This window comes from Crotalus tigris, unplaced genomic scaffold (genome assembly GCF_016545835.1).
Source record: "Crotalus tigris isolate CLP2741 ecotype Arizona unplaced genomic scaffold, ASM1654583v1 scf7180000017814.3102382, whole genome shotgun sequence".
Lineage (NCBI taxonomy): Eukaryota > Metazoa > Chordata > Lepidosauria > Squamata > Viperidae > Crotalus > Crotalus tigris.
In genome coordinates this window covers 1,146,775-1,165,399 of record NW_024096652.1, presented here as the reverse complement: position 1 = coordinate 1,165,399, position 18,625 = coordinate 1,146,775, and the positions used below count along the sequence as shown (strand labels likewise).

Here is an 18,625-nt window from a genome sequence, read left to right as displayed (position 1 = left end):
GATAAAAATCCCCTTAAGTGTCATTTACATTCAGTAATGAATAAATATATATTTTTATGAAACGCTAGGATTACAAATGCAATTAAACTGAAATGGTAGTATTGTAAAATGCTTGATGATAAATCACAGTCATCTTGCCAACTATAACAATATTTCTGAGATAAACAAAGTGAAGTTATCATTTTTTGGCATGTCTCTGTTCTCTTCCATTCCATTTTTCAAATTTCCTACTTTAAAGGAAAAGTCTTCTCTGCATCAGCCTATTAAAATACCCTTTATAAATGGGCTGAAAACCCTATGTGGGTGCAGAAAGGGTACTGGCTAATATATCAGATTTTGCATTGCCCAACTATCTTCTAAATCTGTAGCTAACTAAATAATACAGGAAGAGTGAGCGAAGGTCAAGTTGTCTTGAAAGACAGCCTGTTATATCATTTGTAATTTTTTTTTAATTAAAGATGCCTTATTCACAGGGTTTTTTTTTTTAAATTTGGGAGGGGGAATACATCCTTGTGCAGTCAGTTTTCTCTGTATACTGGAATTAAATTGAAATTAAATCTCATTTCACTTAATAGGACTTTCTCATCATAAGTACCAGTAGCATTACAAATCTAATTTCATTTTTAGGTTTTTGATTCCATAAGATATCCTGATTCTCTTTTATTCAGTTTGATTCTTCTATTGTAAATCACCAACTTCCTCTTTTTTATGAACAGATCATACATCTTTTCTCTTTAAAAAATACAGAGCCATCATTTAACTTCCTCAAGTGGAAAAATACTCTATTCAATGAGCTGAACCTTAAGAATAATACAGCATATGTTACTTAAGTTTATCAGGTCAAAAACTTGTCATAGTTCTTATAACATAGTTCTTATAACATAGAGGATGGATTTGAAATACAAATCTAATTTTGTTAGCCAATCTATAACGTATAACTATTTTGTTACATATACTGCCAATCAAAACATGTAAGGCACTGCCTAGCACTATTAATTAAAATTCATTTATTCTTATTTTTTCTATCAGTTTTTTTAAATAATTTGAAGAATTAAAAAATTATTCCTGTTATCCTAGGAGAATTCTCTTAATTTGCTTCCAGACAAATAGCTTCTAGTAGAAAGGCATTGCTGCTCCTTATATTTCTTTGTTTAAAAGTTTGGGTTGCAAAAATATAGAAGACATAATGAGAAAACACAGAAGGGTTACAAATGGAAGACAACAAAAAAATAAGGATATCATCTCTTAATTAACTAAGAATTTGATAAATAATTCATCTGGTATCCAAATACCCTAGAAATGAAACGAGCTGTGAAATTATTGAAGACAAGATCACTGCAAAGACCAGAGCCACTATGCAGGTCCTCATGGTCTCAAGCAAATTCTGTTTAAAACTGATCTGGGGAAAAGAAAAAAGCTATGCTTTTAAAGCCTGAGTTTTAGCTTCTATAATTTGCTAAGCAAATTGAGAATTCCCTAGTGTTCTTCTTTTCTCACCCTTTCACCCTCAAAATACAATTTCTAGGCCAGGGCTTTTCAACCTTTTCACCCATTGTGCCAGTTTTAGGATATGGCAATATCCGAGTACCACCAGTCGCCTAGCAAGGTGTCAAAAACTTGATGACCCCCCCCCCAAAAAGGGAAAAGTGATGAAGTACAGGTAGTCCTCAATTTACAACAGTTTGCTTAGTGACTGTTTGAAGTTACAATGGTGCTCTTCCTCCCATCTGAGGTTTTCATTGTGAACATTTCTGTTGAGGATTGGCAGCGGGGGTGGGGTGGGGTGTGTTTGGTTTTTATTCTCCCCATCTGCTGGGTGGTTGCAGCAAGTTTTGGTCACTTCCCACGACCGTCATAAATATGAATCAGTTGCCAAGCATCTGAATGTAAATCACAAGACCCTGGAGATGCTGCAACATTCCAGCTGATCGGTGCTTCTGGGCCCAGCTGGAGCCTGGCACTGATCCTGGTGCTTCCACTGAGCCCTGACAGCCCCGAAGAAGTGCTAATCCTGGCGCTTCAGCAGAGCCCTGACAGCCCTGCAGCTCCAGCCGTCTCTCACTCAGGCTTGTGCAGTGCTGCCACCAGTTCAGCTCATTCCACTCCCCCGCTACCACTTTTCTAGGATGGTCGTGTACCATCTGCCAGGTGCCAATGTACCCCAGGTGGTACCCATACCACTGGTTGAAAAGCCTTGGACTAGGAAATTCTGGGAGCTAAAGACCACATATCTTAAAAGTGGTGGAGGTTGAGAAACAGTCTCCTAGAGCAGGGCTTTTCAACCTTTTCACCCATTGTACCACTTTTAGGATATGGTAACGTCCGAGTACCACCAGTCGCCTAGCAAGGTGTCAAAAACTTGATGACTAAAAAAGGAAAAAAGTGATAAAGTACAGGTAGTCCTCTACTTACAACAGTTCACTTAGTGACTGTTCGAAGTTACAATGGCACTGAAAAAAGTGCCCCCCAAGGCACAGCCGAGCAAGACACCTGCCTGCATGCCCGGCGGCGCTCTTCCTTCTGTCCGAGGTTTTCATTGTTGTGAGCATTTCTGTTGAGGATTGGCAGTGGGGGTGGGGGTGGGCAGGTGTTTGGTTTTTATTCCCCCCGTCTGCTGGGTGGTTGCAGCAGGTTTTGGTCACTTCACATGACCCTGGGACACTGTGGCCATCATAAATATGAATCAAGTGCCAAGCATCTGAATGTAAATCACAAGACCCTGGAGATGCTGCAACATTCCAGCTGATCGGCACTTCTTCTGGGCTCACTCAGCAGAAAGGCCAGGATCAGTGCTGCTTTCAGCTGATTGGTGCTTCTTCAGGGCTCAGCAGAAGCACCAGGATCAGCGCTGAGCTCCAACTGGAGCCTGTCACTGATCCTGGCACTTCCACTGAGCCCTGATAGCCCTGCAGCTCCAGCCATCTCTCGCTCAGGCTTGTGCGGTGCTGCCACCGGTTCAGCTCATTCCCCTCCCCCGCTACCACTTTTCTAGGATGGCCGCGTACCACCTGTCAGATGTCAATGTTCCACAGGTGGTAACTGTACCACTGGTTGAAAAGCCCTGTTCTAGGCTTTCCTGAGCTCAGAGATCTAACTTTTCAATTATATATTCTACATAACATGCTTCTGTAAATACCTTATACACCATTTATTTCATCTAGCACACTCTCATTGCTTATCCATGTTGACAATCTCTATGAATAAAGTAAAATAAACTAATGCAATTCTTTCAGTTAGAATACTAACATGTTCTAACATGCAGGGAACTTTTTTATGCTTTCTGTTCATTTCTTGATTGTTGGACAGCAAATCCTGGAGATCAAATGGCTGGCTGAATGACAGCAAGAAAAATGACTGTATTATACAGGCAAGATCTCATTTGGTTTGTTGTAGCTTTGTCATACATAGGTTTATGTTTCTAAAAGTATCATTTAAAATAATATTTATAATATGGGGGGGAGGGAGGAACTGAAATATGCCTGTAGCAGGATATAGATATGTTTCAGATTTGTTGTTTCTGATAGAAAGGAGTTGTTTAGGATGAAAGACTTGGAAGGCATCAGTACTTTTCTAGTTGGTTGGTTGGTTGGTTGGTTGGTTGAAGTGAAGAGTTACCTGGACTTACTTTTCTGGATCCTGTTCATGGGAAAAAGAGATCTTCTAAGCAAGAGAAACAACAACGAAAATAGTTTAGTGCCTTCAGTGGTTCAAGGGAGTTCACATTCTTTATATAATCTTTAACCTTTCTAAATAATCCAGGGAAATAATTCATTAATACCGTAGATGAAGAAAAACTGAGGCCAAAGAAAGTTCCTTGCTTCATGATAGGAGCAAGTTTTGCCTTCAGTCTTTCACTGATTATAGTATTCTATGCTCACAATTCCTAAGAGGTCAAGAATTGAGGTAAGCTAATTTTCATACCACACATTAAAGTATTGGGGTTTACTCAGAAGTATTCAGAAAGAATTCTTCTGTTTTTTCAACTGTTGCTTTGTTTTGGAGACAAATCAGGTCAATTCACACTAACTTAAAAATTACATTGGCGTTCTAAACAGGGTGAGTTATTGTAATGATCTGTGAGAATGTTTTTGAGTGACAGGAGAAAAAGAAAGAGGGGGAGGAGGAAGAGGAGGAGATTGGGTAACGGTCAGATAAAAGGCAGCTTAGCTCACAGAAGAAATGGGGCACAGTACCATATATATGTCTCAGAAAGGACCCTCCCTAGTTTCATGGACTGTAAAGATGAGGGGGGAGAAATGTACCTTCATACTTGCAAAATTTGTAAGATCTTATTGTAACCTTACAATAAGATAGTGTTAGTCATGGTTGGCACTTCTTGTCTAGACCACCTCTAAGGGTTGACAGGTATTTAACTGAAAATTCTGGAAAAAAACTGAATTGCCTGCTTAATGGCGATTTCCTTTTTTGGATCTCTTAGAGGGAAGTTTGCAGCTACGGAGCGCAGAAGTGTCTCGAATCTGCTGTCCTCGAGTCTGAGGAGGTGATGCACAGACTGCATCTGGGCGAGTACGGGTAGATCCCAGCCACCTAAACGAAAAAAAAAAATCCTCAGAATCACCCAGGAGAACATGGTTAAACAGATTTTCAGTGTGACCCTTCATGTCCTTTATTAATTCATTAACTACTATCATTCCTTTCTCCCCTCCCCAAAATACTTTTGAGGAATTAGCAAGTTGGGTGGGATCAATACTCTTACCTGCGCAAAGGTGCTAATTGACAAGAACAATGCCAAGGGTTATTGGACAGGGAGAGTGTCTCAAGACGGGGGAATGGAAAACTCCTAGGTAGACTGGAAATTTTGTTGTGCTCTATATGAACATTCTTCAGTGCGGTTATTCCAACAAATGCTTTATCTGAAAACTGAAGCAGAGGAGCAGGTAGTAATAACAGTAAATAAGTTAAAATCATGCTTATTCTCTAACAAACAATTTTGGGTAGTGATCCAAAATTTTAAAAATTAAAGGGAGGCAAGGCAAAACCAAAGCCCAAAGTCCAGTTGTTGTAAAAATATTTCATAACGTTTTAGGGGATGGGAGTCAGGAGACGAGATCGAATGGAACACTCTTTCCATTTTCTGCTACTTCACACAACACGTTCCTTGATGCAAGCCTACCTCATGGGATATACTATAAATATATGAAAAAATTCATATATGCCAAGGAACAATAACAGGTCCTGATAGTCACCTGCCTAACATATGAAATGGTTCACATTTCCATTTGTTTGAAGATAATATCTCTTAGAAACACCATAATATTAAGTTGTATGAGATGTTCTCCACTGTGGTAAAAAAGAAACAACATGGGTGGGAATTTGTTGAAAGGTTAAAACTTGTCGGTATGCTAAATACTTTTCTTTGGTTGTGTGCCCTTTACTGTTTTAAAGAAAAGGTGTTCTTCAACTTCTCCCATTTCTTTTTAGACATTGCTTCATCCTAAACCAGCAAAAAGGTTTTTTGGCTTCTAGAACTGAAATCCTTTCTGGCATCCAGTTGCCATATATGTAGAGAAGAATATTTGTGGAGACTCAAAAGGATTGCAGACTTGGTCAGAATCCAGTGAACTCCCAATGGAAAGTTACACTTGGCATTCATGTAGAAGCAGCAAGGCAAATTTCCAGATGCTCAGATTCCTCTCCCCTGTTTCTTGGTCCTCACTGGTTATTCATTAATGCTGAAGAATCAAAATGTTTACATCCTAAAGTCTTGGCTTCAAAAATTTAGTTCTCCTGTGGAATTAGGATGGCAAAAATAAGGGACTTAAGACAGCTATTCCTACTCTTTTTCTGCTAAGCCTATCTCTCAGTATTTATTTAGTTTGCAATAATTGTTATAAACATAGCACACACTCTCTTGGAAGTCATTTATATAGATATAAATTTATTGATTATGACTTCCATAATACTTTTATTCTGCCCACTTGATGTTTTTTCAGGAAAATAAAATATACACAAAGGTTCTACCAGAATGGTTTTTTTTTGTCTTATAATCTTCTTACTTCATATATGGAAATTTATCAAGGATTAGCAGACTATAAACCTCATAATCTTCCATGTGTGTCCCTTGTGTTTTCCCACTGCTGCTTCAGTCCTTTTTTATGTTTTCACAAAAAGTCTGATCAAGGAGGAATGACAGAATAGTTGCACTTTTGATCAAAAAACAGCTAAATATTCCAGAAAATCCTCTAAGTTCCCATCCCATTTTTCAAATCACACATCTTTTTAACATCTGAATATCAGGGAGCTCTTCTCCCATTCCAGCACTTTAACAATAAAATATTCATCTCTTCTAATCTGGTAGCATTATCAAAATCAAATTATTCAAAATACTGCTTTGCTGTAACAGCTGAATAATGAACATTAAGGAATTTCCAATTGTACCTACTTCCTGAAATTTATCTGTGAACCATCACTGAATGAATCCCAGCAGATTCTATTTTAATTGTTGGTAGCATCTTTTTTCATGACAGATGTGAGAGCAGTTATCTAAACTTTTTAGCCAATTGAAGATCGTTTGATCCTTTAAACAGTTATATTTTAATCTGTAAATCTTCATTTTGCATTTCAGAGGCAAAAATGCTGTAATTCTGACTCCTTTGCGTAAGTAGAAAATGACTGGGTTCATAGGAGATTTCAAACTCTTGCTTCCTATTCTTACAGCCATCACCCGTCTTTCATGGGGTTGCCTCACTGGGCATCCATCCTTAACTTTAAGCTGTGGAAGAGACAGGGAGCAGGCAACCTATGCTATCTTTCTGGCAGTTAAGAAGCTCAATATACAAAATTTGAAAATATTTTTATAAAGCTGCTTCCTAGTGTTATAGAGGTATGTCTATTCAGAGTATTCACTCTTTTCTTGGGTGATAATCCAATCACACAATAAAATCAAGATTTATTTTTTAAAAGAAAAGATAAAATTAACTCATTTTAATTTTTTTAATGTTAAAATGCATAAACTCAATATTGTAGAAGATGAATTACAGAACTGCCCAAATTATGAAATAGCAGTTTGGTTAAAATAAACAAAAACATTAAAATATATAGAAAAAATGTAAGATGGAATTAGCTTGTCACAGATCTCTCAGAAATCCCAGAAATATATTGAGAAAAAAATTGAAAAAGGGTTATTCCAAATTAAAAGATATAAGATTATAGTACAGCTAAAAGGTAAGAGATAAATCCAATTTTCTAATTTTTGCAGACAAGAACTGGGGAGGATGAGACCTGATTTAGTTGGCTCTACACACAAAGCAAATTAAACCTAGTGCAGATTCTTGGTAGATCATTTTCACTCTTTGCTACAGAAATAGAAACTCAGAACTAGTTTTATGTAGTAGTTAAGACATCAGGCTGGAAACAAGGAGACTGAGTTCTAGCCCCACCTTGGACACAAAGCCAGCTGGATCTTGAGCTAGTCACTCTCTCAGCTTTAGGAAGGAGGCAATGGCAAACCACTTCTGAAAAACCTTGCCAAGAAAACTGCAGGGGCTTGTATGTAGCAGGCTACCACTGTGTATTTATGTTGTGTATTCACTCTCCTGGAACTGAATTCCTTGTGTTATGTATCATAATTGTGACCAAGAGACGATTTTGATTCTACTTTTCCATAGTCACAATTAGTCATTTTCACCCAATTCTTAAAATTACGATGACCATAATTTATGATTTGTTTGGGAAAAAAGCCCACTTGAAACTATGATTTAAAGTGAGAACCAATGTCTTCTACTTGGAATATTACTGTGTGTATTGGATAGCTTCACAAATCTCTTTTGATAATATTCTACTTCATTAGAACAAAATATATCAAAGATGTGGAATATGATAGTAAATCCCTGCTAAGGAACTTCTTGGTAGAATGGATTAATCATTTTAGATAAGAGATAAGATAACCTTTATTGTCATTTTTTACTGTGGGCACACTGGCTCACATTAAAAATGAAATTCTGTTGCCTGCTCTCAAAAGTGTACACATACATAACACACATATAAACCTACTATATACAGCGTATGTACTATATATACCTACACCCTTACATATAAATACATATAAATATTAAATACATATAAATAATTTATATTATTTTGCACAAGATCCTAACCATACTTGCTAAAATCTGTCAACAGTAATGTATTGGCAATAGAATTAATAATTAAAGAAAACTTTCTAGCTTGACTATTGCCTTGGGGCTGATGCAGGCTAATTCGTTGTGCTGCAGAATTCTTTCCATGTTATGCATAAAACATATCACTTAAAGCCTTTAATAATTGTTTTAAGTGAGTAAAACAATTCTTTTTCATTAAGTCTGTCATCCACTTGTAAAATGCTTACATGTTAAAAGAAAATTCAGCTAGCTACTGACTATATGCATTGAGAAGACATACTTAGTGATCAAAAATTTGCTGTGAGAAATAGGTACTTGTGAAGTTTATCTTAGTGCTATCAGTTTGTCCTGGAAAAGTATATATACTTTCTAAGCCAAAGCAGAATAAGCATGTAAGTTTGAAGATTAATCCTGCAGGAAAATCTAAGAGGAAGGAGTTGTTTTTTTACATTACCACAAGAGCACGGATATCTTGCCTCTGGCTTGCTTTATTTGTTTATATCCCACTTTTATTATATTTACAAATAACTTAAGACGACGAACATACTTAAGATACCTTCCTCCTATTTTCCTGATAACAAGAACCATGTGAGGTGACTTGTGCTTAGAAAGAGCGACTGGCCCAAAATCATGCAACTGGCTTTCATAGCCAAGGCAGGATTTGAACTCATGGTCTCTTACTTTCTTAGCCACTAGACCAGGGGTGTCAAACTCGCAACATCACATGACGTGTCACGGCATATCGTGATTTTTTTCTCCATTGCCGGCAACAAGGTGGGCATGGTTTCGGCATGACACATCCGATCCGCGGGCTGGCAGTTTGACACCCCTGCACTAGACCAAACAGGCTTTTCATCCTACTGTAGTAGCATGGAAGATACCATATCTTAGAAACTTCCAACATACTTAGTGGTTTCTAGGATAATGTGATCATAGGTGGCTGGTACTAAAAAAATCCAGAAGTTTAACCATTTGTCCATAATGATATAGTGTCTCCTGCTTGAGCAGAGGGTTGGAGTAGGACCTCCAAGATCCCTTCCAGTTCTGTTATTCTGTAACTACTGTAGAATAAGATCAGGTGGAGGAAACAATAATAACATGCTTTTACAGGTAGAAGAATAGGATGTAGCTGTCAAGCTTCAAAAATTCTTATTTTGTTTCAGCCATTGTTACCTTGTATCTTGCCAATAGTCACAAGTGGGAAGGGGGAATCATTGGAATGTATGTGGAATAGCTTAATCTGGGAAGAAAGGCTATTTAAGATTGTTGCTAGGAAAGAAAGGATTCTCATAACAATTATCTTGTGCTTAATTGGAGAGTATGACTTGCACTGTCAGGGGGAAGGGAATTTTTATACTTTTAATTTATTTTTCTCGTGCCAAAGTGCCAGAGCTGTTTTTCGACTTGTTAGTGCCGGTATGATATGCACAATAAAGTTTTGCATTAGAGCTTGGAATGTGTCCAGTGTACTTACTTTGTTGGGATCTTGTTGAAATCACCATATTGGGAAATGAAACAATAAAATACCTGTGAATTGCAACTTCATATTGCAACTCAGTGGTCATAATGTCACTAAGATAACTTTTGCTTTCCGTTGGGCTGCTTTTGTGTCTCATTCATTTAAGACAAAGAGGGAAATCATAATGATTGATACTGAAAAAGGCAAAGTGCTTATTATGTTGTGGACAGCGCCTATGTGGATTTCTTTTGTGCCTTTAAAAAAAAAGCTGAAAATCTATATGGTTGTTAAATAACAAAATGTGATCAATGATTCTGCATTGATCAAAATGTGATCAATGATTCTGCATTGCAAGAAGTCATTCATGCAATGCACATTTCTTCATTCTTGAATATCTTTTTGTTTAGAATAATACTTTTGTTTCATTTTCTTTGTTTTATTGTGCATAATGCCTTTTTCCACAGAAGTCTTTTGGAAATGCTTTATTGTTTCATATATATCTGTTATGTGAGACCTTTTTTATGATTATATTCAGATTCTCATTAATTCTATCCCAAAATTCCCACACAGTCTTCCAAAATGCACAGAATTGTGAGCAAGTTTTTAAGATTTTGTAAATTAAGAAAGATCTATGCTATCATCAAAAAATCTCTTATTTTGGCCATGAACGAATTCTTCTTCCCATTCAAGTTCCCTCCACTTTCTAGCTACCAGCTTTAAAATCTATCATCCTACTGTATGTCTGTACTTTATTTTGCTTCTTAGCATTTTAATTTACTAAGCTTTTCATTCTGCCTTCACTTTGTGTTATCCATTCATTGAGCTTCTGGGGGATGATTGTTTTGCTGGTTTAATGCACTTGGACAACTTCAGCATGGCCCTAAAGCTGCTGGAAATAGTACTTCTTGTTCACCTGGAAGGCTTCCACCCTGCTGCTTCTCTTTAATGTGGTTTCTTGATCCATTAGGGACATGGTATAGCCAACATGAGGTCATTCCATTTCCTATTTACAACCAGATTCTCATATATCATGGTTTTGCACGAGGGACATGATTCATTCATTAAGGAGACGGGGAATATTTTGTTGCTTACTTGAACATCCCTCTAACTTTCCAGAGAGAAAGGACTTCTTTGTGACGTGCTGTGAGGTTTTCTTTGAGGGATGATCAATAAACAAATCCTTCTTAATAAAGTATAAGATTGGGGAGGAGAAAAAAAGAGGTACATCCTTGCGTGTGCTCAGTTTACCTGTGTCCAGTGTTCTCCCGGCTGTACTATCACCCACCTCTTTTTGAAAGTCACTACATTTTACCAACAAGTGATCAACCCAGTATTTTAAGAACAGAGTTTAACTCTCTGCACAGCAGTGTGCAGCAGGAGCCAAAAAAACTAATACAATCCTGGGTTGTATAAACAGAGGCATAGAATCAAGATCACATGAGGTATTAGTACTGCTTTATAAAACCCTAGTAAGACCACACCTGGAATACTGCAGCCAATTTTGGTCACCATATCACAAAAAAGATGTTGAGAGTTTGGAAAAAAATTCAGAGACGAGCAACTAAGATGACCAAAGGCCTGGAGACTAAAACATATGAAGAACGGCTGCAGGACTTGGGTCTGGCTAGTCTAAAGAAAAGAAGAAATAGGGGAGACAGTATTCCAGTATCTGAGGGGCTGCCACAAAGAAGAGGGGGTCACGTTATTCACCAAAGCACCAGAGGGAAGGAAGAGAAACAATGGTTGGAAACTGATCAAAGAGAGAAGCAACCTGACAGTGAGGACAATTAACCAGTGGAATAGCTTACCCCCAGGATTCGTGGGCGCTCCATCACTGGAGATTTTTAAAAAGAGGCTAGACAGTCACTTGTCTGAGACGGTATAGGTTCTCCTGCTTGAGCAGGTGGCTGGACTAGAAGGTCTCCAAGGTCCCTGCCAGCTCTCTTCTCTTCTCTTCTCTTCTCTTCTCTTCTCTTCTCTTCTCTTCTCTTCTCTTCTCTTCTCTTCTCTTCTCTTCCCTTCCCTTCCCTTCCCTTCCCTTCCCTTCCCTTCCCTTCCCTCCCCTCCCCTCCCCTCCCCTCCCCTCCCATTCTATTCTATTCTATTCTATTCTATTCTATTCTATTCTATTCTCCTGACAACTTTTCCTTCCTTCCTTCCTTCCTTCCTTCCTTCCTTCCTTCCTTCCTTCCTTCCTTCCTTCCTTCCTTCCTTCCTCCCTCCCTCCCTCCCTCCCTCCCTCCCTCCCTCTTTTCTCTCTCAATACAAGTGTGTGTGTGTATTGTAATGTAATGTAATCTCACCCTAACTGCAGCATGAGCCTAATTCTGGTGGTGTTGCCTTCATCTTTTGAAGGCAAGAACACTAGGCTTATGGCCAATTTAAACTGGGAAAGACAGCTGGGCTTTGTCAGCTGGGTAATGCTAGTTTTACATACATACATACATACATACATACATACATACATACATACATACCTGTACATACATACATACACAAACATTTTCTACATCTATTTTTATGCATACCATATACATGCATGTATACACATATGCACATGTTCTTATATGAAGTATAAGAAAGAAAGCAAGGAATAAATGGAACAGCATTAAGGAGAAAAAGATAAAAAATATCAGATTCTATTTCTAGATACAGTACTATATTTATTACTTGCTAATAAGATTTAAGCTCATGAGGACATTGCAGGAAAGTTATTAGGTATATTCATACACCAGTTTTAGGGATGTGAGGAAGAGCCCTTAACTAATAAATCATGATTAAATCTCATCTAAAACTGTAATAAAACATTTGCTTATTACAGTTAAGCAAATCATATGTAGCATAAAATGTAAACTCGGTCCATTTGTGTGTGTGTTTGTGTGTGTGTAATTTGTTTCAAGAAAAGAAAACTAGGTTATAATTATTTCCTTTATTTAAGTCAGCAGTATGCCAGCTACTATATAAAACAAGACTGATGGATGAATGCTCACAAACAATATTTCATAGAGGAGATAAAGACAGCAAGGAAAAGAGGAGATGAAATGAGTAGCAGGTATGGAGGAAAGTATAAAGTTGTGAAAGTGAAGGACAGCAAAACAATTTGTTTAGCTTCTCTTGTAATGAAAGAAAAAATGTGTAAGTTGATGACCGAGATAGGTGGTAATATAAATTTGATAAGTAAAATAAATACAGTAAACAAGCGAACAAGCACAATGCAAGACAGAGAATGTGTGTTTGCTGTTTTTTTCCTGCCCAGGTTAATTTAATTTCTCAGAATCTAAATATGGAGAACCACTTTTATTGAATAAAAAGCTACATAATCCAGCAGTACTTGACTCCCAGTTTGCTAATTATAAGCACTTTTCTCTGACAGAGACTAATGGTTTTGTGTACATCTTATTAAATGGACAAGTAATACCTGTGTAACTGTAGCCTTTTGCTCCAGAAAAACATTTCTTTTAGTTTCGCCTTCATACTGTTATCTGATTACTGTTTGCAGACATGCTGGCTGGGGAATTTTGGGAGTTAACGTTCACAACATCTTAAAGTGGCCAAGGCTGGGAAATACGATTTAAGGTCTTCTATCCTTTTGCTTTCACCTTTCCTCTTTAAAACCAGCAGAGACTGCGTTATTGAAAAGTGATGGTCCCTTAGTCTTTCAGCTCTGATACTACAATACCAAGGGTGAATGGAAAAGAAAGAAGCAGGGGTTTTCTCCTTTTCCTCAGTTCCATTCTTCTGGGTCTCCTCACCATAATTGTGACCAGGCATAATGGTCCAATTTGGTCCCATTCTCTTTGCCCATCAGAAGATGTCTCCAGTTTCTGAGGACAAGTAAAGAACTATTTCAAGGCAGACACAGACTGTCTGGTGGGGGGAGGAAATGGGGCATTCCTTTCTTTGTAGTTTAACTTCTGTGTTGAAAGACCCTTTGATTGAGAGCTATATATTTTGCACCACTGATAGATCCATTTTTAGAACCCTATATAACTTAAAGGTAACGTTTTAATTCTCCTGCAATGTTTTCCCTAATTGTAGTATTCTATTTCCTCCCCCCCCCACCGCCCAATCCCCAAATTGGATTATAAGGAAGAACTCAGAATAATTCATTCATTCCTGTTAGAGAAAACAAAAGGTTGTGCTTGAGAGTTTCCCTTTGAGGTATGGACTGAATCTGTCCCTGCCTGTATAGAATTCATCCCCTATTTCTTGGTTATGCTGACAAATGACAGGATTTGACAAATAGACAAATGTATACATTTATACAAAAGAAGACAGAAAGCTCTGAGAAATTCTTACCTTTTCTAATCCCATGTTGTCCAAGCTGAGAGTCTCCATGTACCTTCCAAAAGATTGGAAGGCTAAATCCGGAATGAACTTTATTGGGTTGTGTGAGAGCTTCAGGTCTTCCACCACCCTTAATTTGCTCATCGCAGCCACCGGGTAGCTGCTCAGCTGGTTCTTATCCAAGTGGAATATGGCTAGGTTTTCCACCTCCTCCAAGGCCCCAGGTTGGATGGAGGAGATGGAGTTATTAGAGAGATAGAGCCAGCGAAGGTTCTTAGTACCATGGAAGGCTCCTGATCTCAGCTCTCTGAGCCTGTTGTTACCTAGCTGCAGGATGAAAAGATTAATCAGTGGAGAGAGGAGTCCCTTGGGCAGGTCAGATATCTTGTTATGATCTAGGTAGAGGTAAGTAAGTTCTATCAGGTCATCAAAGGCTCCCATCTTTATGGTACTGATGTCATTATTTGACAAGTAAAGGTAGACCAGCTGCTTCAGGCCCCGGAAAGCTCCACTGGAGATTTCTTTGATGTGGGAATGTTGGAGGTGAAGAGATACAAGATTTTTCATCTCTCTGAAACCATTGGTTGGCAGCACAGGGAAACTGTTCCTCTGCAGATTGAGAAGCCGGGTCTGCTCAGCCACTTTGGGAATCCTTCTCAATCCAACATTGTCACAAATGACATGGTGAAGGTCTCCTCCATGACAGTGACAGTTCTGAGGACAGGCCTGAAGAACAGGAAGAAGACATATAAGCAAGGCGGTGAATTTGAGCAAGAAGTTTGATGGGTCCATGTCTATAGAGCTGTGGTAGATGTGCAGGAGGAGGGAGAAGCTTGAATGAAAGAGAAAGTAAGTCTGCAGGATGTTGAACACAGCCCTATTTATAATGCTATTAAAAAGAAAATCCTTCCCACTAACCGCAGCAGTAGCCAGATGCTGGCTTGGAAGTAGCTGTTTTCAGGAACCTGGTGTGACTTTAACCCTTTGAATCAAGCAGAGAGAGAGGATGCCTGATTTTCTCTTTTCATGGCTTTAGTGCTGGTGATGTTTTCTTTTCAAGCAAATTATCTGAAAAAATAATGTACTCTATATCACTTGCAGGAATTTCAATTTTCCTTAGCTATGTGCACAGAAATTAAGGCTGTCCCCAGGTCCTTGAGTCTTTAGGTATTGTGAGATTTCTTGTTTGGTTTAAAGTGACGGGTATAAGAACCATGCCTTCTAGACAGAAGCAATTTGAATTTCCTCACCATGAAAAGCACATTGAGGGGAAAATCTCATAATATATTTCATCATACAAATTTATTGGTTTTTGTGAGTGCAATTCCCCATGGCTTACATAAAGATTACTGTTCTTTATCCTTTGTGCACTATATGCCCCCCTTGGGGTTTTTTTCTGATTAGAGCAACTTTGTTAATATTTATTTCTATCCTGCCTTTATTATTTTTACAAATAACTCAAGGCAGCAAACTCAAGGCAACGGACTAACCAAAGAGAGAAGCAACCTAGAACTAAGGAGAAATTTTCTGACAGTTAGAACAATTCATCAATGGAACAACCTGCCTCCAGAAGCTGTGAATGCTCCAACACTGGAAGTTTTTAAGAAGAGACTGGACAGCCATTTGTCTGAAATGGTATAGGGTTTCCTGCCTGAGCAGGGGGTTGGACTAGATGGCCTCCAAGGTCCCTTCCTCCTCCTCCTCCTCCTCCTCCTCCTCCTCCTCCTCCTCCTTCTTCTTGTTATTATTATATCCAACAAACCTTCCTTCTCCTATTTTCCCCAGAACAACAATCCTGTAAGGTGAGTTAGGTTGAGAGAAAGTAGCTGGCTCAAGGTCATTCAGCTGGCTTTCATGGCTAAGGCCAGACTGGAACTCACAGTCTCCCACTTTCTGGCCTGTAGCCTTAGAGCCATTAGTCCAATCTGGCTCTCTATTGACCACTTCATATTGGCTACTAAAATGTATATTTTCAGTAGAATAGGTTCAACCTGAAGAATGGGAGCGATTTCCCTTTCTATTGCCCCTGTATACTTTAGCCTTTGGTCTGCAGAGTTGGAAGATTCTCCTGAACAAGTTGTAGGGAAGAGCGAAGATCACAAAGCTTGTAGGAAAGAATAAGGGGGGGGGGGGTGGGAAAAACAACCCTGTTTCCTAAACACTAGTTCATTTTCTTCACATCGTATGCAGGCCCTCCAATGCAAGTCATTCCAATGCAATTGTTTCATCAAATTTCCAGATGAACTTAGAATTTTCTTTTCTTACATCATAGTTCTATTAAGAATTTTCACAAGAATAAGAGATATTATAAAGTGAAATTTAAAAAAAATTAAAGAAAAGAAAAAGGAATTAAGTGAGAAGCTAAGACAGATATATAGGTAGAAACAAGAAAAGAAAAATGACTTGTAGTCTTTCTCACAGCAGATACATACAAACAAATAATCTTACCTTTCTCTTTAGGATTAAATCATAATATCCTTTTTCCTATATTCATTTTTCTTAGTTTTTCATATATTTCCTTTCCCCTTATTCTGTTTTTTTAATTTTTCTTTAAAAGAAAAAAATTTTTTTTAAAGGTTAAAACAGTTCATCATCACAATGTTTATAATATGAAGCTGGGAGGCCGTGTGATCCAGACACTTCCCCTATTTTAATCTTTTTTATATACTGACAGCTTCCCTTATTGTTATGGGTCCATTCACCATCTCTTTTTGTTTATCCATTTCCTTTGGTTAATTTTGTTTCTTTAAATATCCCTCCCAGTTCTGCTGGGGAAATTTCTTCTCCTTTCTACCATTTTGTATAATATTGATGAAATATTCTTTGATTACTTGCATTATCTGATAACATGGTTTTTCCAATTTGTAATTTTAATATCATTTTTTTCTTCACTTTCTTTTCTTAATTTATAAACTAGCCATTTTCTCAGCTTATTTGCTAACTCAAAATTCTTCTGTTTGCCATTTTCATTTCCATTTCTTTTATTGTTAATATACACAGTTGTTGCAATAATTTTATTTGCTGCAAAATATTTTTCTCTTCCAGAGACCTGTCTTCTAATGTCTTTCAAAGTGAACAGAATCTTGAAATATCTTTAAATGATCTATTTGGCAATGATAGCAATCTTATGGCAATATCCTTGAGCCTATGGCCACTTGATAGACAGATGGCATGAAAACAAATTACTAATACTATAAAATATATATTGAGGATCACAGATTGCAAAGATAGAAATGTCCAGTTATATTACTAGATGACTACAATACTTAACTTCTTTAGAAGTTAATGCATACTGTTGCCCTAATTTTGAAAGAGAAAGGTAAAATGCAGATAACATGATCTACTGCTTCACTCCAAACAAATTACACTTTAAAAAGTTAGTTATTTTGATTTAAAATGTATAGAAATAAAGAGGATACTTCAGAAAACAATTGTTAAATAAGCAAGAATTATATTTAACTGTGAGAAAGCAGTTGATGAAAACCTAAGCATCAGAGACAGGGTAATACAGGAATAGGCAATTATGTGATTTTCTGAAGATACTAAATATTGTCTTTAATAAACTTTCAGAAAGCATGGCCATCAGAGAGCATGGCTCAGAACATCTAAAAATATAGTTTGTCTATCCTGCCATCATGTAATATTTAAAAGTCGGTTCTACTTGCAAAGTCAGTAATTCATATAATCTCTTAGCAGTTGACTTCGTAGAGCATTTTCAACAAGCTAAGTTCCCAACTTGAATTCTCTGTCCCTCACTGTGTAATAAAACTAGTCTACTCTTTATAGTGGGAATACAAGAATTAGTATAACTATGTTTTTGAAAGTGCTGTGAAATGTACTGCATTGTGCTTAGTGTTCCTGGGTAACAGGGTTTTGGAAATCAGCAGATGGAAATGTAACTTCATTCTAACTTGTAAAAGAACATAGGTTGATAAAACACTACATCTGTCTATCAAGTGGCCTCAGTAGAACTCCTAAGCTTTGTGGGTAATTTGTAAGGATGCTTAATTCCCTTCATTATTTTCTCTTATTTTCATTAGTCTTCCTTTCCCTTTTAATCTATTTTACTTCTCCTTTTGCTTTACGATTTTAGAGTTTTTTGTCGTTTCTTTCCTATGAGTCCAGAATGGTAAAGGCTCTCCTGTTGGGGAGTAGGAGTAATTCGGGAGAAAGACCCCCAAGGTCCCTTCCAACTCCGCTATTCTGTATTTTGCCTACTGATTAGTATTAGTAATTCTCTCCTATTGATTGACCTTAGCTTGCTCTCTGAACCAAGAGGAGAAGTATGAGTTCCTTATTTACTTATCAAACTTGTATGCTGCCCATCTTGCCCAAGGTGACTTATATTTCCTTATTCCCATAGAAGTATGATTTTCTTATTTCCTTGTATTTGATACACAGTTTCTCTAAAAGCAAAGAATGGGGCATAGTATGTTTTGGCTAATGTTTCCCCCATATTTTTTCCATATTTTCCAGGCATTAAAAACAGAAATACAGCAGAGAGGAATGGATGCCAGACTCACTAGAGATGAGTAACGATGGCATGGACAAAATGAAGAAATCAAAGTCCTCTGGTTTTTACCTCTTTTGGGCTTTGTAGGTGTTGGCAGGGAAAGAAAAAGAGAGACTAAGAAGCAGCAGAGGCTGGAGGCTGTGTAGATGGAAAATTTGGGGCGGGTCTCCAGCCAAAGATTGACTGCAGTAAACTGCTGGCCTCTGTTCACATACAACTGTTAGCTTGTTGAGACTTCCCTACCAA

At 37.7% G+C, this 18,625-nt stretch overlaps 2 protein-coding genes across 3 annotated transcripts in view; one reads left to right on the top strand and one right to left on the bottom strand.

Annotated features, from left to right (window-relative positions):
- The window catches only part of ACSF2 (acyl-CoA synthetase family member 2), a 60,359-nt gene that overhangs the window by 27,395 nt on the left and 14,339 nt on the right, over positions 1–18,625 (top strand). The gene's annotated exons all lie outside the window — the stretch shown is intronic.
- Positions 2,886–15,279, bottom strand: CHAD (chondroadherin). Of its 2 annotated transcripts, none has more exons than XM_039342851.1 (4): positions 13,879–15,279; positions 4,718–4,881; positions 4,403–4,548; positions 2,886–3,660 (listed from the first exon to the last, which is right to left on the bottom strand). In XM_039342851.1, the coding sequence occupies exons 1-3, from the start codon at positions 14,656–14,658 to the stop codon at positions 4,407–4,409; spliced, it is 1,086 nt and encodes a 361-aa protein (XP_039198785.1). In that variant the 5' UTR covers positions 14,659–15,279; the 3' UTR covers positions 2,886–3,660; positions 4,403–4,406. The 2 variants fall into 2 exon arrangements, with proteins under 2 accessions (XP_039198785.1, XP_039198786.1); XM_039342852.1 differs by having other exon boundaries at positions 2,886–3,636.